Source organism: Sciurus vulgaris (genome assembly GCF_902686455.1).
Source record: "Sciurus vulgaris genome assembly, chromosome: 2".
NCBI lineage: Eukaryota > Metazoa > Chordata > Mammalia > Rodentia > Sciuridae > Sciurus > Sciurus vulgaris.
Window position 1 is genome coordinate 14,520,687 of NC_136462.1, and position 19,818 is coordinate 14,540,504.

A 19,818-nucleotide genomic window follows, 5' to 3' on the forward strand; every position below is an offset into this window, starting at 1 on the left:
GACCTCACACCCACTCTTGTCTCCCTCACCTTGGGGTCAGTGTGCATGTTCCCAGGTGCCCTCAGTTCGATGACTCTGGTACTTGACTTCTTCCAGCTGGTGGCTCAGCTGTCCCTTTGGAGCCCTCTGCCAGCTCCCCTAGAATGAGGGAGAAAGATCACAGTCCATGGGTGCAGCTCAGCCACATGGCCACAGGCAGCTGCAGGGCACTGTGTGTCCAGAAAGGGAGGGACATGAAGTTCAGGGGACACAGAGCAGTGTCTGCGTTCAAAATGGGACTGTTGGTGAGGGCGTTAGGGCGCTGCAGGGGAGCTGCAGGCTGTGCGTGCATGCCACCCACTGTCCCATCTCCGACCGCACCGGGCAGGTCCTGCCTCAGCCACCAGCCACCACGTCCCACTGCTTGTCCCAGCAGAAGTGCTTCCTTCACCAGAGTTCCCAGAGGTCTGTCCTCTGTGCTGGGACTCAGCAGCTAGGCTGCTCTGATCACACAGCTCCACCCTCAGCACCAGGCCTGGGCAGTGTCCGGGGCAGGAGAGGACAGCTGGAAGGTCACACCCAACTGAAGCAGAGGCTTCAGCTGTAAGCCATTTAGTCAGCTCCTTCGCTGCTGGTAAGGATAAGGAATCCGACCAGAACGATTGTAGAGGAGGAGTTTATTTGAGGGCTCACGGTTTCAGAGGTCTTAGTCCACAGAAGGCTGGCTCCATTCCTCGGGGCTTGAGGTGAGGGTGAACATCTTGGCGGGAGAGTGTGGCAGAGGGAAGCAGCTCACTTGGTGATCAGGAAGCAGAGAGACCACTCGCCAGATGCAAATATACGCCCAAAGCCACGCCCCCATCCCCACCTCCAGCCACACCCACCACCTCAGTCCACTCGGTTAATCCCTATCCAGATTGAATCACTGGTTGGGTTAAGACTCATTTCTCCTCTGAACTTCTTGCACTGATTCACACATGAGCTTCTGGGGGACACTCACATCCAGACTGTAACAGTTACCCGTGTCACTCCCACGCACAGCCAGCTGCCCAGAATTGGTCACCTGGCTTCAGCTAGCACAGGGCAGCAGGGACATTGGAGGCAACAGATGCTTGGGATTTGGTAGGAGGGATAAATGTGCACGCAGGTAGCTGTGGCACCCGGCAGGACATGGCGGCTGCTTCCAGAGTGCCAGAGTGGGATGGGGGACAGGGGCGGCCACCTGTGAACGCCCACGTCCTGCAACTTTAACCAGAGCCGGGGCTCGAAGTGCAACCCGCCCATCTCTATGCCTTTTCCTCTCTGTTCCAAAACGTCTGCAGTGCGTGTTTAATGGCGTGGTGCTCGATAAAAGCCCGTCAGCATCAGCAGGGTGGTGTTTGCGGTGCTTCTGAGGAGCGTGCGAGGCTCCTCCTCGCTGTGGGGCCACCTGTTCTGGTTGTTCCCAGTGCCTGAGAGCTGGAGAGGTGTACTCGTCCCCTCCCTCCTAGCAGCGCATCCCTCGGTTGACTTCTGGCCCCAGCCTTCCCCACCCAGCCGCTCCTACCGGGAGGAGGCCCCTGCTGGGCTCCCCGGGGCCCCGCCCCACCCTGTGCCTCCCACTTGCACAGGACCTGGTGCTGGAGAAGTTGAAGAGCCAGCAGCTGACCAGCGAGCTGGACAAACTGAGCCAGGAGCTGGAGAAGGTGGGCCTCAGCAAGGAGCCGCTGCTGCAGGACAAGGACAGCCACGGTGACACGTGAGGACGCTCCCCGCGCCTGGCGCTTCCTGCCCATCGGCCTCTGGCCGAGGCCCCTGTGTATTATTCTCGACTGTCCCTGCGTGACTGAGCCCACGTCCTTACCATCCAGGTCCTCCTTGTCCCCGGAGGTCTTCAGGGTAAAGAGATGGTTTCACGGCTCGCTGTGCTGGGTGTGCCGCGTGCCCCCGCCCAGGGCACCCACAATCTCAATTTGACAGTTGCAGCTTCTCCCGGTCATGCTTTCTGGAATGATCTCATTTTCTAAGGACATCTTCTTGGGCTGTCCTGGATGTGTAGCCTGGGAGGCCCCTGAGCCTGCTGGTGGGATGCCCCTGTGGTGGAGAGGCTGCACCTCACCACGTACCCAGCACTGTGACCTTAGACCGATTGCTTAACCTCTCTGAGACTCAGTATCTTTGTCTGTAAAATGACCATGATAACACCTCCCCAAGACAGTGGCTAGTCCGTGATGTGGCCGTGTGCCATGTGTGAGGGTTCGCAGGTGTCTGCCTGGGGCCCCGTGGGGCTGTGGATGGTGGTTTTGCTCCCGGGTGGAGCAGGAGAGCTGAGCAGGAAGAGCGTGCCTGGGAACAAGGAGAATGGCGTCCGGTGAAGAGCAGGCCGCTGAGTCGCTCCTGTCCTTGTATTTTTCAGAAAACACAGGATTTTGGAGGGCAGAAGTGAATCCGCCTTGGAAACAGCACTGGCCATGAAAGAAGAGAAGATCGCGTCCCTGGAAGCCCAGGTGGAAGAAAAGGCAAGCCTGAGCCAGCAGTTACAGAGCGAGCTGCAGAGGGTGAGGCTCTGCCCCGGCCCCCCGCCCCTCGCCCGGGTAGCGAGGGCCTCCCGGATGCCCATGTCCCGGGCAGGTGCGGGTGAACTGTCAGAATCACATGCAGGGGGATGGTCAGCCAGAGGCATGCGAGCAGCACCGTCCACCTGACAGGGTGTGGGACAGGCCACTGAACCCTGGGCATGGAGCAGAGGCCCTCGGGGTCTCCCAGGCGCCCTGAGGTGGGCATGTAGTGCCTATTCCCCGCGCGCGCACGCGCGCACACACACACACACACACACACACACAGATGTGCTTCCCCCATGTCGCACATGCTTTCCATGCGTGTGGACAGAGGTTCTCTCCACACATGCACATGCTCCGTGTGCGTGCACAGGTCCCTGTTGGAACACGGGGACGTTTCTCGACCACATGGTTGAATCTGCAGCCCGGCGGTTCTTGTGCTGGCGGGGTGTGTGCTACGCGAGGTGCCTGGTATCTGACCCGCAGCCTGTGGTGCTGGCCTAGATGAGGCTCAGGGAAGCTGGGAAACCACGGTCACATGCCGAGGTGGGGCCGGAGGCCAGCATGAGCCTCAGGGCCCTGCCTGTCCCTTCCTCTCTGGGCAGGAGGGGAGACATGCAGGGCCCACAGGCGCAGGAGGGCATGTGGGGCTTGTCCCACCCTGGGGGTGAGTGGGTGCTGCTGGGACTCTGGGGTGAGGCCGCCCTCCAGCCGCTAAAGGGCCTTAAGCAGGGCTACTCCCTGCCGCTGTGCCCACAGGTGAAGGAGGAGCGTGAGAGGCTCAGGCAGACCCAGGAGGATGGCACGCACGCGCAGAACGCTCCCTGGCACCCTGTGGGCAAGGCGGCCAGTCACCAGGAGAAGGAGGCCTGGGGACCCAGCCAGCAGGAGGCCACCATGGAGCTGCTCCGCGTGAAGGACCGGGCCATCGAGCTGGAGCGGAACGTGAGTGAGCTGCCCTGGCCACCGCCGTGCAGAGAACGGGACATATAATAGTCACACTGATGACATGTCATTGTCACCGAGAACATAGGACATTGGAGTCTGTGGAGGTTCCCTGGGTCCAGCTGAGCATTTCTCAAGTTGTGCTGGCAGGTCTGATGGGCACCCACTCATTTGTGGGTTTCTAGCCTGAAGGACCCATTGCCACTGCTTCTGATGGGACCCTGTCTGTGACTTGCTCGACAGCCGCGTGGTGGTGTCTTATAGGGCTGGGTCCCAGCACCGCCTGCCGAGGCCCCTACCGTGCCTGTCAATAAAGTTTTATTGGAATGCAGCCACACCTTTTTAACAGGTTGTCTGAGCTGCTTTCCACTGTGATGGCTGCGTTCAGTGGTTGAGTTGGGGACGGTGTGGCAGACAGACCCAAGAGCATTTGCTGCTGGCCCTCTGCAGGACAAGTGGGCCGACGCACGTCTGTGCCTCTGGTTGATTCCCAACAATGAACTTGTGAAGGGACAATTTTCATTAGTTGGCAGATAGAAAAGCCAAAGCTGAAGTTTGAGACTCTCCCTGAGTCCTGAGCTAACAAGGGACAGCAGGAGGCTGCATGTGGCTCCTGCATCCGGCTCCTGCATCCCGGCCTGAGCCCCGTTGTGGCACAGCCAGTGTGGCCTGCAGTAGTCTCCATTGTTCCCCTGCTGCTCCCTGTCCTAGAGGGACTCGAGTCGACCCAGCTCACAGGAAATCACTCCCAGGGCGTTCCACGGAGCGCAGAGGGAAAGGCCAAGGTGGCTCTACCACCAGGTGCCCTGGCCTCCTGCTCAGCTTGGGTCCCATGCAGTGCACCATGCTGTGCAGTCTGTTTTCCAAAAATCCTGTTTGTCCTTTCCAAAGAGGGAAGCGTACCTCCCGCACCTGGTGGACCCTGGCTCTGGCCTGTGTCCCCTCTTGAGGGGTCCTCGCCACCCAGGTCCCCGTGGCTGGTTGGTGCTCACCCCACCAGGGTTTGATTGGCGCCGTGTATCCTGTCCCCAGAATGCAGCTCTGCAGGCAGAGAAGCGGCTGCTGAGGGAGCAGCTGCAGCACTTGGAGACACAGAACGTGGCCTTTAGCAGCCAGATCCTGACGCTGCAGAAGCAGAGCGCCTTCCTGCAGGAGCGTACCACCGCGCTGCAGACCCAGACCGCCACGCTGCAGGTGACGGGCTGGCCACGCCTGGGAAGCAGCAGGGAGGCGCCCCGCGGGGGGGGCTCAGGGCTCCCTGTAGTCGGGGTCATTTGAGGGCAATTGGGCTGAAGCCCGTGTGGGTGAAAACATCACTTTCTGCTTTAACTGGGCTTCTCGTCCATGCTTCCAAAGTCTGCTCCTTGAGGTTTTATTAGGAATGACTTAGGAAAGAGATTTGGAGGGGGAATAAGTTTGGTTAAACAGAGTGGACCAGACTTCCGTGCAGTAGACCCGGCAGAGCCTTCGATAAGCCTGTGAAGGAAAACGAATGATCATTAATGTCGTTTCTGAGAAAAGTCTGAAAACAGGTTCCTAATGGGACAAGGGCAGGAAACTATTTGGCAGAGAGGTTGAGATTTGTTCTGTTAAAACAAGAAAACAGGGAATTGGCTTGTTTTGTCCTGTAAACCTCCTTTGTATGGCTTTAGATTCAGGGTGGTTCTGGCTCCTGTCCAGTTTCCTAATGATTTTGGACCACATTGTTGGAATGTTCTATAAATATCTATGATGTGAAGTCAGTTGGTAGTGTTGTTCAGGTGTTCCATGTTCTTACAGATGTTCTGTGTACTCACTTTTGGAAAATAGTCTCTTAAAAAGAGGGTGAGCCCCAGGCAGAGGTGCACCCCATAGTCCCAGGAATCCAGCCTGAGGCAGGAGGACGGCAAATTGGTGCAGCTTGAGTCCCTGTCTGAAAATATGACGGGACTGGGGGTGCAGCTCGGTGGCCACCCCCACCCCCGGTTCCAGCCCGCACCAGGGAGAGAAGAGCAGTGAGGGCCCGTCCCAGGCCGGTCCTGGGGTCTGGGGCAGCCTCCTCCCGGTGGGCCTGCTCACCGCCGCCGGCCCTTGGTTCTCGTGGCAGGTGGAGAACTCCACGCTGAGCTCTCAGAGCGCCTCGCTCACCGCGCAGTACGCGCTGCTCCAGAGCCAGCAGGCGGCCAAGGAGACGGAGCTCGAGGCCCTGCAGAGGCAGCACGAGCAGCTGGCGGCCACCCACGAGGCCCTGCTGCAGGACCACCAGCACCTGGGCTCCCTGCACGAGCGCCAGTCCTCCGAGTACGAGGCCCTCATCCGCCAGCACAGCTGCCTGAAGGCGCTGCACCGGCACCTCGAGCTGGAGCACCAGGAGCTGGGCGAGAGGTGGGCCTGGGGCAGGGCTGCAGCCGGAGGGGACCCGGGGACACCAGGAGCTGGGCGAGAGGTGGGCCTGGGGCAGGGCTGCAGGCGGAGGGGACCCGGGGACACCAGGAGCTGGGCGAGAGGTGGGCCTGGGGCAGGGCTGCAGGCGGAGGGGACCCGGGGACACCAGGAGCTGGGCGAGAGGTGGGCCTGGGGCAGGGCTGCAGGCGGAGGGGACCCGGGGACACCAGGAGCTGGGCGAGAGGTGGGCCTGGGGCAGGGCTGCAGGCGGAGGGGACCCTGGGGGCACCAGGAGCTGGAGAGAGGTGGGCCTGGGGCAGGGCTGCAGGCGGAGGGGACCCTGGGGGCACCAGGAGCTGGAGAGAGGTGGGCCTGGGGCAGGGCTGCAGGCGGAGGGGACCCTGGGGGCACCAGGAGCTGGAGAGAGGTGGGCCTGGGGCAGGGCTGCAGGCGGAGGGGACCCTGGGGGCACCAGGAGCTGGAGAGAGGTGGGCCTGGGGCAGGGCTGCAGGCGGAGGGGACCCTGGGGGCACCAGGAGCTGGGCGAGAGGTGGGCCTGGGGCAGGGCTGCAGGCGGAGGGGACCCTGCGGGGTAAGGAGGAGGCTTGGAGGCAGAGTGGGCCTGTGCAGGGGGAGGCACAGGTGTTGTGAGTGTCCAGCTGCCCCAGGGGACAGGCCTGCCTCAGGCCAGCGCTCTGCCTGGGTCCTCCCCTGCGCCTCCCCTCCCACCCCGCCTCCCCTCCCGCCTCCCGTCCTGTGTGTGGGTTGCAGGGATGGATCCCAGGCCTCCGCATACGCCTAGCACCGTGTTACGCCCGTTTCCTCTTGGCCAGCTGCTTCCCATTGTTGGGGCGCCTGCACTTTCCCAGAGGGAAGGAAGTAAAATGTCACCTTCAGCAATTAGAAGTTTGTGCAGCTGAGGACCAAGTGGCAGGGAGAGCTCTCAGGGGAGAAGTGGTGTCAGCGCGGGCGCCGGGCAGCCCAGCATGGGTGTGGGAGGCCATTTCTCCTGGGTTGTCGCCTCGGCCCCTCTCCTCTCCCAGCCACCGTCAGGGAATTGTCCACAGCCGCCAGCGTGCAGGGTGCGCCCTGGCTTCTCAGGCCTTCCTTCATACCAGGGTCTGGCGTGCTTGCTTTTTTGAAAACTAACCTGTGAACCTCTGAAAGCGTGGACGGTCGGGGTGGGGAGTCCCCAGGCACCATCTTCTGCGTCACACATGTGCTGCCCCTCGTTCCTCTGTGCCCCCAGCCCTCCGCCCCCTGCTTATAGTGGTTTTTATCATGGTTTTGGGGTCTTTTTTTTTTTTTTTTTGTAAGATGCCTATACATGGAAACGCGCAGATCTTAACTCTGCGCTGCTGGTGGTGGCGGGTCCCGGGTTCTGTGCTTGTTCAGTCGGCCGCCCTCGGCTGACCTGTGCAAGCCACGAGGTGCCGGGCCTGGGCAGGCATGGAGGATCAGAAGGGGCCGCCTCAGAGGCCGGGCGTGATGCAGAGGGCGGCTCACCTAGAGGGGTCAGCGTTGCCTCTGAGGCAGTGGGCAGTGGCTGGACCGGTGGGCGCTGGCTCTCCAGGTGGGGGTGGCTGACCTGCAGAGGTCCATCCTAGGGACCCAGAAAACCGGTGGGGTGCTGGCAAAGCCATGGGCTCGCGGGTGGTGAGGATGCGGGTCGGTTCACCCACGAGTGCACCCTTCCTGCCTCCGTCCACCTCTGCCCTTGTCAGACTGCCCAGCTGGACAGTGAGTCCTCTGCCCCTCCACACCTTTGTCTCCCCTCCCACACCGCCCCGTACCGTGCCACGTTCATGGGACGCCTGCCACGCGTGCGGGGCATTCTCGACGTGGACGGGGCTCGTGACAGGCCCACAGTGGAACGCCGGCTCCGCTCAGCTCCGAGGCGGCCGAGGGCCCTCTCTCCAGGCCTCAGCAGGGGTCGCGTCCCTCTCTCTGTTGTCTGCCTGTGGCAGCGGCTTCTGGTGGTGGCGTTTGCTTGGCGGATAGCTCTTTGTGATGGAGCTTGCACTGGCCCTGAGGCAGAGTCCAGGTCGCTGCCTGCAGTTTGCTTGGTGCTGCATCTGGTTGCTGCCTGCATTGTGTTGCTTGGACAGGTGGCGGGTGCTGCCTCTGGGCTGTCACTGCTGTGATGCGCGTTTTTGAGTAGGTGTCTGCCCCACGGGGATGGTGGTTCTGCGTTCTTTGCGTTGACACATTGGACAAGTCCTCGGTTGTTCTGGGGACTCAGCAGCGAGCGGGACCCCTGAAGTCCCCCTGCAGTTGGGGAGTTACTGATGGCTCCTGGCGTGCTTCTTCAGCGAGCTTTGCTGAGGCACAGGGAGCAGGCCCGGGAGCCCTGGTGGTCAGTGAGGCCCTTGTTTGTCCAACTTGATTTCTCCTGGCATCCTGGGCCTGGTTGAGCAAGGGCCCCACCCCCACCCTGAAAGCCAGGCAGAGCAGGTGACAGCTCTGTCCTTGGCCACATTGGGGCCTCCCAAACGTGTCTGGATCAGGCTGGGCTGGCCGGTGACTCCATCCTTGTGATCTGCTGTCCCCTAGAAATGACAGTGCAGCCCACGAGGGTTGAGTGTGGAGAAAACCAGGTCCCGAGGAGAGGGTCGAGGGTCGAGGGTCGAGGGTTGAGGGCCAAGGGCCGAGGGCCGAGGGCTGGCTGGGCTGGAGGGGCACAGTGGTGGCTGTGCCTGTGTTTGACGTGAGGGGTGACAGCTGGCCGGCAGCTCTTGGAAACCTCACTCCTCCAGGAGACCGGAGTGGGGACAAGCAGACGCAGCTGCACGGGGTGTGGGGAGGCCAGAGAGCAGGCCAGGCGGCCGGGGCGGTGGAGGTGGCTGTTGGTTCTGTGGTTTTCTCTGCACCCGTCCAGGCCTGAGCCCCCGAAACTGAGGCCTCGTTCCTGAAGGAGGGCGTGGAGTGCAGGGGGGTCTCCTGGTGCTCCCAGGAGCCTAGAGGAGCGAGCGCCTTGACAGGAAGCGAGGGACCGTGCCGTGGGCTGTGGGAGAGCTTTCGGGGCAAAGCTGGGCTCTGGCTGGTCCTCTGCCCTGAGGCCTGCACCTGCTCCGTCCCCCTGCCCTGCCCCTGCCCTGCCCCTGCTCCGTCCCCCTGCCCTGCCCCTGCCCTGCCCCTGCTCTGTCCCCCTGCCCTGCCCTGTCCTGCCTCTGCTCTGTCCCCCTATCCTGTCCCCCTGCCCTGCTCTGCTCTGTCCCCGTGTCCTGCACAGAAGCCTCTGGAGGACCCTGTTTTCTAGAGGGCAAGTCTCCCAGGCGAGCTGCCTGCAGGCGGCCGGCTGGACTCCCAGTGTCCCCGACAGGCATGGGGACTTGCTGAAGCAGAAGGCGGAGCTGGATGAGCTGCAGGGCGTGCTGACGGCTGAGCGGGAGGCACTGCAGCAGGAGCAGCGGACGCACGCGGTCACCTCGGGCGAGAACCAGAAGCTGCGGGGAGAACTGGACAGGTGGGCGCGCTGAATCCCCACCCCGCGCTGGATCTCTGCTCTAGCGAGTTGGGTGTGGCGTCCGGAGCCCACTGGAGTCACCAGGCCCGTGGGTCCCGGCTGTCCGCACAGGTGGCACCCTGCCCTCTGGCGCCCTCCCCCTGCCAACAGAGTCCGTCCCCAGGCCGTTCAGTGCCATGGACTTGCACTGTGCTCAGGGCTGTGGGCAGCGATTTCACACGCCCCCAGGGACGGGCTGAAGTGTGGTCTGCTGTGCTGAGCAGAAAAGGCCACGGGAGCCCAAGAGGCGCGCGGGTGTTGGTGAGCGTGTGCCCTGAGGGGCCCTGGGACAGACGCCCACAGGAGTCCTCAGGAGTCCGCTGGGTCTGTCCCCGCCCTGGCCCAGTGTTCAGCCACCGTGCTGGAACCCTAGGCCTTCTATGAACAGAGGAGGAAACAGCTTCCGGGAGATTTGGTGACGTTCAGGGCCAGTGCTCCTGGTTTTCAGGAGTCGGGACCGCGTCTCTGTCATCCCGAGGTCTTGGCCACGTGAAGCTCCGCCTCCTCCGGTGTCCATGTTCACATGTGCTGGGGTCACGAGCTCAGGTGGCGTGGACGGGCACAGCGCCTGGAAACTGGAGGACACCATCTAATAGGGCAGCCGCCAGCCCACCGCCCAGCGGCTGCCTGGGAGCGGCCGGGTCCCGCCCGGGCCTGCTCTGTGTTCTGTCAGAGGCGCCGCCATCGGGTGCTGATGTGCAGCCTGCACATTTTAAATGTCGGTGACTGCGTGTTTCCCAAAGAGCAGAACCGTGCAGGCCAGGCGGCGCAGCGTGTGCATGTGCCCTGACCGTCCCGGTCTAAGTCCCAGAAACCTGAGTTGACGGACTCTTAGGATCATGGTGATTTCAGTGGGCTTAGATAATAACTATTTTTTATATTTATAATTGTTTATAAGAATATGAATTATTTACATAATTTATATCTTGCCATCTCATCATATTTTATACAAGTTAAAATCAGGGGCTGGGAATTGGGAATGGGTTTCGAGTACAGAAGTGAAGTTTTAGAGCAAAATTGTCACGGTTCATTGTTTAATTTTTTTATTTTTAAATGGCAGGATCCCTTTTCCTAAGTGTGGGGAGATTAAAGTTGTAGTATAGAAGGGGTAGCAGCAGAGATGCTCAGTTGAAGCCGACATCTGAGCCTGCCTGTTGAGTCTCCTCCCAGGTCTGGTGTGGTAGCCTCGGGGTGTTTTCATAGAACCCCAAAGAGCACAGTTTGAAAACCAGAAATTTTGTTCAGCGCTCTCATTTTACATGTGAAAAGAACCTAGGACCAGAGAGGTTGTGGCTTTGTCTGAGGTTGCACAGCATGTTGCTGTCAGATCTGGGACGGAAACCCGGCTCTGGGCCAGTCTCTCTCTGGAACATTCTTCAGCCAGTTTGCTCTATGGCTGTCCACTCTGCAGGGTCACTTTCCTGCATCACCAGCTGAAGGGGGAGTATGAGGAGCTACATGCCCACACCAAGGAGCTGAAAACGGCGCTGAACAACTCGCAGCTGGAGCTGAACCGCTGGCAGGCGCGCTTCGACGAGCTGAAGGAGCAGCACCAGAGCATGGACCTCTCGCTGACCAAGCTGGACAACCACTGCGAGGTGAGGCCCACTGGGAGGCGCTGGGTCCCGGGGCCACGCGGGGCGGGAAGGTGCCAGGAGAACCTCCGGCCGGGCCTTTGCTCCCGCGTCTGGACAGGGCCACAGAGGCAGGCAAGGTGTCCTGCCGCCTGGCCGCGTCCCTGCCGCTTCTCGTGCCCTTCGCTTCAGCCCTCCTGCCGTCACAGACGGTGCCGTGAGGCGGCCCCACGGGGGCCCACCGAGGCCCAGCGTGCTGGGGAGGCCAGGACTCGCTCGGGAGGCCCCGGCTTGCCGAGGGCAGAGCTGCCGCGCCCTCTGGTACGCCAGGTGGAGCTGGTCATCGTCAGTGCACGACCTTCTCTTCAGGTGGGTCTTCAGCAGACCCCGGACCAGAGGCACCTCTGGGGCAGCCCTGGGGCAGCGACCTCCGGAAGGGTTTCCTCCTGCCCTTCTTGGCTGAGAGGCAACCAGAGGCTTCTCCTCTGGCCCCGGGGTAGCCCGGGGGACCTCACAGTCAGGAAACCGAGGCCTGCGGTCCCCCAGCCAGGGTGTGGGCTGCCCCTGAGGCCCCTGGGTGAGGAGTGGGGCCGGTGGCGGTGGGTCCACCCACCCCAGGCCCCTTGAGGGAAGCGCGCCCAGCGGGACTGCACTGTGGCGGGTACACGGGGTCCTTGCGGGTCTCAGGTCAGCAGCTGGGGTAGAGGCCGCGTGGAGCAGGTCAGTTTGTGCCAGCGTTGAGGGACCGGCAGGCATGGGCAGTGTTGTTGGGGATGTGGACGTCTGGCCAGGTGGTGAGCAGGGCCAAGTGAGGGGCCACTGCAGGGACGAGTGGTGGGCACACCCTGGTCTTGCTGACCTGTGCCCAGATGGAATCCGCATCAGCCAGCTGGCCGACCTCAAGGACCACAGGCTGGGCGGCCAGTGACACGCTCGTTTCTCACGGCTCTGCAGCCCGGGAGAGCCCAAGCAGGGAGCTGACACGCGGGCCACCCCGACTCGCGGGCTGTGCGTGTGTCTGTGTCCACATCCCCTCTCCTCACAAGGCCACCAGCCCTGTGGTCAGGGCCACCCTCACGCCAGCCTTTTAACTTCATCCCCATTGAAGGCCCATCTCCAGGCAGTTAGGTTCCGTGTGACCGGGACCAGCGAGGGCATTTGGGGGTGGGACTCGGCTCTCGCAGCAGAGCAGGGTGCAGTGGGTGTGGTGGCCGCGGCCCTGCGCCCTGGGTCGCCCCAGGGTGACCAGGTGGAGGAGCAGCTGAGCCGTGGTCGTTGGCCGCAGGTCCCCAGGCTCAGGCTGTAGGAAGGCCCGGCGGCTCTGGGCTCCTGGCCCTGTAGCCACACCCAGGTCTTCAGGGGGCCGAGGCAGTGTCCAGGGACGGACGTCAGTCCCCAGCTGGTTCATCACGTTGGTAACGTGCTTCACTGCCAGACCCACTGCAGGTCTCCGCTGCAGAACGCCAGGTTTTCCTACGTTTGTTTGTCCTTACCTCAGCCAGCAACTTAGATCCTGCCTCAGTACAAAAGTGTTTTAAAGGGCCGAGTGTGTAGTTCAGTGGCAGAGCCCCGGGGTCAATCCCCAGTACTGCCCCATCCCCAAAAACATCCAGGATGAGAGGAATTTTATTTGTGATCCACAGTGAAGTCGTGGTCGTGATTGCCCTGGGCCTGTCCGGGGCGTCTCGTTTAATCTTTATGGTGACCTTAGGAGCCAGGGTCCCCACCCGTGTCCCTCGTAGTGGTGGATTGGAACCGGTCCCTGCCTCCTGCACTGTGGCCTTCCTTGTGGTGGTCTAGCACAGAAGCCGGTGGGCTTCCACCCCGGCCAAATCCCACTCACCACCGTTTCTGCTCAGCCACGAACTAGGGCTGGTTCTTCACCGTTTTGTAGTGGTTGGGAGAAGACACCAACTGAACGGTGCTGTATCCTGGCAGGTGAAAATGAAATTCAGACCTCGGCGCCTGTGAGTAGCCTTGTCGAAGGGCCTTGCTGTGGCTTGACGTGTGGCCGATGGGGCTTCCCCGTCGCCGGGCCGAGTCGGGCCGGGTAGCAGCAAGGGATGCTGGATGACTGGGAGAAAACGTGTGCCGCCTCCCCAGAGTGAAGCTGTCCGGTAGAGAGAGGATGCAAGCTGCTCACGCAGTTTAGTTTTCTAGCAGCCACATTTTTAAAACGTGTTTTGAGTTTTTTAATGAAAGTAATTTTTTACGTGGGTCCTGCTGTGTTGCCCAGGCTGGCCTTGAATGCCCAGCAATCTTTCTGCCTCAGTCTCTGGAGTAGCTGGGACTACAGGCATGTGCCACCATGCCCAGCTGAAATCCGTTTTGATAATAAGTCTGATTTAAACAGTACATCCAAAATATCATTTCAACATATAATCAAAACAATTACCAAATGAGGCGTTTCTCTTCTGTTTTTCCAGATTCAGCCTTAGACATCTGCGGTGCACCCTGCACGTAGACCATGTGTCAGGTGCCCGGCAGCCATGGCACTGGCTCGGGTCCTTCCCGAGTTCCGTGGTGTGGTCACAGAGGCACGTGGCCTTGTGCCCTTGGACTTCCTCTTCTTTGGGAAGCTGCATGCCCAGCAGCGGGATCTTGGGGTCCCCTGGTGGACGAGCTGCTGTCTCTTGTGTTCCAGCTGCTTTCCCGTCTCAAGGGGAACTTGGAGGAGGAGAATCACCACCTCCTGAGCCAGATCCAGCTGTTGAGCCAGCAGAACCAGATGCTGCTGGAGCAGAACATGGAGAGCCAGGAGCAGTACCACGAGGAGCAGAAGCAGTACATGTAAGGGGGCCGGGGCGGGGCACGTCAGCGAGCAGTCCTGTCCCCGCGGGTCCTGATACGCCTGGCCTGCGGGGTCTCCAGGGCAGGGTCGGGCCAGCTCTCCAACTCGCTGGAGTGCTCTAGGTTTCTGCAGGCGATGGTTGGCTTTCATTTGCTATTTCAAAGTCACCGCCTACCCCGGAAACTTCCTCCTCTGCTTTTGGAATTGGAGTTCACTTCTAGAAATACACCAGCACCAAAGACAAGTATCTCAGGGAGAGAATGCTGATCAAAGTCTGAGCGTGATCTCCAGGCCTGTGCGTCTTCCCCAGCCGGTGATCGGGAAGTGCCAGGCTTGGGCCGGCCCTGGGCGCTGGCCCGCCAGTAGGGTGGAGAGGTGTGAACAGCACTGTGTCCCTGCCAGCCGTTCCACGGGAGCCACACGGGCAGACCCAGACTGAAGGGGGTGGGGCTGGTTGCAGCCCCTGAGTGAGGGTGCGGGCCAAGGGGAGGGGTGTGGCAGGAGGTCTGGGGCCAGGAGCAGGCAGAGGCCTCAGCAGAGCAGGCTGGGCGGGGCGCACAGCGTGGGAGGCTCCCAGGCCCAGCCGAAGGCCTGGGGTGCAGTGGGAGGTTCTGAGGGATGCCAGCCCGGGAAGCCCAGGAGGGGGCCAGAGGGAGAGGCAAGAGCAAGGCCATCGGCGTGGGAGGCCCCATGGTCCCCGAGCTGAGTAGTCCAGCTTGCCTCTCAAGAACCAAGGTGGTTTCACGCTGCATGCTGTGATGACCTGCCTGTCCCCCACATGATCACCACCCAGGCAGTTCCTGCTGTGCTGGTGCCAGTGTGGGGAGGGCAGGAAGAGACGTGCCTGGGGAGGGACGTGGTCACCAAGCTCTGGGTGGCCCCCACTCTGCCCGGCGTGACGACACTTCTCCCCGTTCTCCTTGCTTCATCTGCCGCCACCTACTGAAAGGTGGTTCGTAGGTGACCCACACTGTAATTTGGGGGCAGAAGTGACAGTGGCTTGAAGTTGGTCCCCTGTAATCCATGTGACCAAACTGCCAGCAGAGGTTGGGTGGGTGCTAACGGGAGGCGAGGAGCCTGGCCCCTGGGGGCTCTTGGGTGAAGTCTTCACATCCGAGCGCGTCCGCCTCGGGCTCCCTTCCAGGGGCGGCACACTTCCTGGAGCCTCTCCAGGCCCCTGTGTCCCGGTGGGGCCAGACGCAGCAGAGAAGGCAGCACAGCGCGGGCCAGGTGGCACGCTGAGGACTGGCCGCCCAGAGCCAGAGGAGCTGGGCCCAGAGGTTCCTCTTCCCCTGGTGTGGCCTCACAGCGATCCCTTGGGAAGTCCCGAGGCTCGGGGACCCGGCAGCTCAGAGAAGGAAGAACCTCTTGTCTAAGGCCTCATTTTCCCAAATGAGGAAACCAGGAGTCTGGACTGTCCACACAGGAGGCGTCTAGACTAAACGGAAGCCCGCCAGGCTCCCGTGAGCAGAGGTGCCTGCTGGCGGCTGGCATTCAGGACACGTCTCTGGTCCCTTGCTTTGATTTTGAAAATGTGGACTGGTTTCTGACACACGGAAATCAGGTGATTCTTCTCCATCACCTGGGTTTCTGGCTCAGGTCATCCCGCCAGGCCTGGGCTTGTGCCCGGTGGCAGTGATTTGCAGGAGCCCACTACAGGGGCCCTCAGGCCTGCCGTAGGTCCCGCCATCCCCTCCGCCTTCGCAGCTCTGCCCAGCTCCTGTCTTCCTTGTCTGGCCCCTGAAAGCTCCCATGTGTGCTGCCAGGGGGGTCAGCAGGCACCCTCTGAGTGGCCCTGGCCAGAGGTCTGACTTTGCTGACCTGACGTTCTGCACCTCAGTGCCCTGGTCTTGTAGATGTGCCCTGCTCCAGGGGTGCCCGTCACCCGCCTGGCCTGCCCAGGAGCCCTTGGGCTTCTGAGCACGAGTGTGCAGATGGGGGGGTTGGTTCCCTGGAGCTCACTCATCGCTGAACCTGGTGGCCTCGGTGTGCCAGGGCTCCCTGAGCCCTTGGCAGGTGCCTCCATTCCCTGAGCCATGCTCAGCGTGGTGCTGAGCACCTCTACGTCTGAATCTCAGACAGACGGCCTCTGCCCAGCCTGGCCTGAGAGCACTTCACTCATTTTACGAATCGACAGCTTTTCTTTCCTTTCTGTTCACAGAGACAAATTAAATGCCTTACGGAGACATAAGGAAAAACTGGAAGAAAAAATCATGGACCAGTACAAGTTTTATGACCCTGCTCCAAAGAAGTGAGTTGGCCTGAGATTTGGCAGCACAGCTGAGTCGGGGCAACTGGGAGCTGCGGAGACCCCAGGGTTGGCAGGCCCCAGCCAACCCCGCAGCAGGCCTCCGCCTGCCGAGCTCCCCCCGTCTCAAGGAAGTTAGAATTCTTTCAACCCCAGTTTGTCCTGTGGGGGCGGCTGCCACCAGCTGGCCCCGAGGAGACGTAAGCTTATTTAGCCACAAGCCCTTTTAGGGGTCAGAGTCCACGGGCTCAACTTTTAACCTGCCATGGACAACACCGGTGTTGGAAGGAAGCGAGGGCAGCCACTGGCCGCACTCCACAGCATGCAAACACGGCCCCTGTTAGCCTTATGCAGACCCTCTGCAGACACCGTCTCTTCTCCCGTGAGCGGCAGCTCCTGGTGGGGGGCCTGGCCCAGTCCCAGGAGCTGCCAGCCTCTGTCCAGCGGTGCTTCGGAGTCACAGGCCCTCGCCTCGGGAGCCCTTCCTTTGGATTGTCCTGGTCCAGCCCCACCTTGAAGTTGAAGTCACCACTATTCCCTCCAGGGGTCTCTGTTGACATCTCCGAATTTCAGAACCTCTCAATCTTTTATCTAGCAGACGTGGAACTTGAAGCAGGCGAGGTGTGGGGTCACTTGAGCCGGTGGGAACACGGGCGTTGTTCTCGGTGTGACCCAGCTTGCTTTGACTTCTCAGCTGCAGTGTCACCCTTACCCTGTGAAGGCACTGCTTCTGACTCGGACGGCCCTCTGCCTCAGTCCTGGGCCGGCTTGCTCTGTGCCGGGCGGGGTCAGTGGATGCAGCTTACTTCCTTCACCAACTTGAGCAGAAAATATTCCTGGAGGTGGCTTTTGACAGAGAGGGTGCCAGCTAGCTTAGCATGGCCCCGTCTTCCTCCACGTTGCTCAGGAAAGGAAGAGCCGGTTGCTTCGTGTGACATTCTCTTTTCCTGGGAGACTAGCAGGGATTTCTTCTGATGTCACCCAGTTTCCAAGTCCCAAAAGTGAGAGTGGCAATGGTCATGAGCACCATATTCTTGTTGGGGCTGGTTTTTGGCATGGTGCTGGGGATGGAACCCAGGGCCTCGCCTGTGTGAGGCAGGTGCCCTGCCACTGAGCCACACCCCCTGCCATCCCCAGTGCCATCGCCCTGAACCCCAAATTAATAGCCCAGTTTCTTAGGCTGATGATGGAAATCCCTGCTCACGTCGGGACCTGGTGACCAGCCGGGGCGGGGGGTGTGGAGAATGATCGTGCCTTCTAAAAATCATCTTCTACTCAGGAAGAACCACTGGATTGGAGCCAGAGCCTTAGTCAAACTCATCAAACCAAAGAAAGAAGGTTCCAGAGAACGGTTAAAGTCAACCGCAGACAGCCCTCCCTTGCAGCTGGAGTCCTCAGACCCTGCCTCGCCACCCGCCTCTCAGCCTCTCAGGTCACAGCCAGAGAACCCCGACACACCCCCATTCAGCCCCAACTGTGCAGAAGAGCGCGATGCCCACAACGGGCCTGTGGGCAAAGGTAGGGCGGCCCAGCCGGCTGCGGTGGGGCACGAAGGGGATATCCTGCCAGGGTCGTCCACCAGGTGGGCGGGCCTCGCCTGTGGCCAGTGGGAGCGGGGTGTCCACGCGTGTGCCTCCTCCATGGCTCTGTCATAACCCGAGTAGGCAGTAGACATCCGGGGCCCCCTGCAGCGACAGTGTCCAGTGGTGCGGCCCAAGTGACATTCACCACACAGGCCGTGGTAGGTGTCTGAATCCAGAGTTGATAGGTGCCATAGCGACGGACGGGAGGGTCTTCACGTGTGCGGAAGGCCTTCCTGGGTGTGGCGCGTGCCCCTCGTGACTGGGAGCTTCAGAAAGCCCTCAGATAGTGACTCTCGTCTTTTATCCTTTTAGGCAGGCCAGGGTCTCTTCTGCAGCCTGATCTGTCCTCCGTCCTCCCAGCCAGGGGCAGTGTGCACCTTCCCTCGGGTTGTCATTTAGAGGTCAGACGCAGCACTCCTGGTTGTTCGTCCCGTGTCTTTTCATACTCAGGCCAGATACGCTGCGCGGCTACTTACACTGCTGGGGAGATGACGGGCGATCAGTGGCCAGTGCTTTCCCACTTAGGAGTTTTATTATATTCTTGTGTAATAAAAAAAAAAAAGTCATCTAAAAGATTTTTGTGTGTGCACATAAAAGGAAAATAATAAAATGCACATAAAAGGAAAATATGAGCAAGATAAACGGGTTATGGCAGTGACGATGTTGTCACTGCCTGGCCTGGGGTGACTGCAAGACACTGTCGAAGTCCTGACTTCGTAGGGAGAAGTATGTCTTAGACTCTGCTAAATACAGAAGTCACCTGACACACTGAAAATTTCAGATTTACTTTTAAGTATTTGTTGGATTATTTTTGGCCGGCCTGTGCCCTAGTATTCTCGCTCTCGCTCTCTCTTTGTTTCTTTCTTTTCTTGCCTCTCCTCTTCTCTGCCCTTCCCTTTTCTTTTCTTTGTACTTGGGATTGAACACAGGTCTACCACTGAGCCATGTCCTCATCCATTTTTATTTTGAGACAGCGTCTCACTAAGTAGCCCAGGCTGGCCCTAAACCTGGGAGCCTGCTGAGATCTGGGATCTGGGGCGCGCGCCTCTGCCCGGCTCACCCTGAGCAGTTCATGTTTATGGACGCTATCAGGACTTTCCGAAGGTCATATTGGGAACCCAGTGCTCTTAGGACTGACAGCCGAGTACTGAGGACCAGCAGGAAGGGCCCTGGGAGTGACTTGTGCACAAGCTTTTCAGAAGACACATTCTCCACTACAGGGACACCTTATTGTGTTGCTTTCAAATGCAGAAGATAAATGTGTGCCTGTGAGGATGGCAGGTTTCCATTGTTGTTTTTTGTTGTTGTTTTGGTATCAGGGATTGAGCCCAGGGGTGCTTAGCCACTGAGCCACATCCCCCCCTTTTTATATTTTATTTATAGACAGTGTCTTGCTGAGTTGCTTAGAGCCTCACTAAGTTGCTGAGGCTGTCCTTAAACTTGCCATCCTCCTGCCTCAGCCTCCCAAGCTGCTGGGGTTAAGGTGTGTGCCACCCGGCCCGGCCATCCATTCTTCACAGGGATCAGAGTAGAAAAGGCTCATCCTGCTAGTAAGCGATACAGAACTCAGCATTTCTGATAGCCAGTGAGCGTCTTGTTTCAGGTTTTCATATGGGCTTTTTAATGTCGGGTCCCTGTCATCTCAACTTATATTATTCTGTAAGTTGAATTAACTATAATCAGAAAAATTTTCAGAGAAAAAACTGCTTGGCGGACTGGGGATACGGCTCAGTTGGTAAAGTGCTTGCCTCACATACACAGACCCTGGGTTTGATTCCCAGCACCACCAAAAAATAAATAAATAACTCAAACAAACAAAAAAACCCTGCTCGGTCCAAACAGTTGAACCAACCTGGGAATGAGCCATCAGAGATGGTTACCAGCAGGAGCCTTGTGACTTGAGTCTGTCTCGGAGCTCCCCACTCTTTTCCCCACTCTGCAGGCTGTCTTTGACCCTAACACCTCGTGAGGCGGGCGCTGTTACTACCCATCTCCAGAGCCCAGTGAGGCTGGCCCAGGTTCAGCCCTTGCTGATGTAGTAGCAGGGGTCCAAACAGGCCTGTCATTGGCAAGCTCATGCTCCAGTTAAAGCTGCTTTGATCCCAAAAGGTGCTAAGTAAAGATGTTGGGGAGCTACCCTGGGAGCCCAGCCCTGAGCTGGGCCCCAGGGATACATACCCAGGGGCCACCAATGTAGAATCAGTTGGTCCCTTCTGCTGTCGTGTGGGCTGTGGCCACCAGGTGGTGCTGTGGGGAAAGAAATGGTGGCAATCCTGGTTCAGCTTCAATCCT

At 59.9% G+C, this 19,818-nt stretch overlaps 1 protein-coding gene across 4 annotated transcripts in view; it reads left to right on the forward strand.

Annotated features, from left to right (window-relative positions):
- Positions 1 to 19,818, forward strand: part of CCDC88C (coiled-coil domain containing 88C) — a 153,257-nt gene that overhangs the window by 119,960 nt on the left and 13,479 nt on the right. For all 4 annotated transcript variants that reach the window (XM_079129536.1, XM_079129535.1, XM_079129538.1 and 1 more), the window contains exons 7-16: positions 1,590 to 1,717; positions 2,375 to 2,516; positions 3,276 to 3,461; positions 4,494 to 4,655; positions 5,548 to 5,825; positions 9,148 to 9,291; positions 10,742 to 10,928; positions 13,549 to 13,694; positions 15,857 to 15,946; positions 17,223 to 17,461. In XM_079129536.1, the coding sequence (XP_078985662.1) occupies positions 1,590 to 1,717; positions 2,375 to 2,516; positions 3,276 to 3,461; positions 4,494 to 4,655; positions 5,548 to 5,825; positions 9,148 to 9,291; positions 10,742 to 10,928; positions 13,549 to 13,694; positions 15,857 to 15,946; positions 17,223 to 17,461 (1,702 nt within the window). The remainder of the gene's footprint in view (positions 1 to 1,589; positions 1,718 to 2,374; positions 2,517 to 3,275; positions 3,462 to 4,493; positions 4,656 to 5,547; positions 5,826 to 9,147; positions 9,292 to 10,741; positions 10,929 to 13,548; positions 13,695 to 15,856; positions 15,947 to 17,222; positions 17,462 to 19,818) is intronic.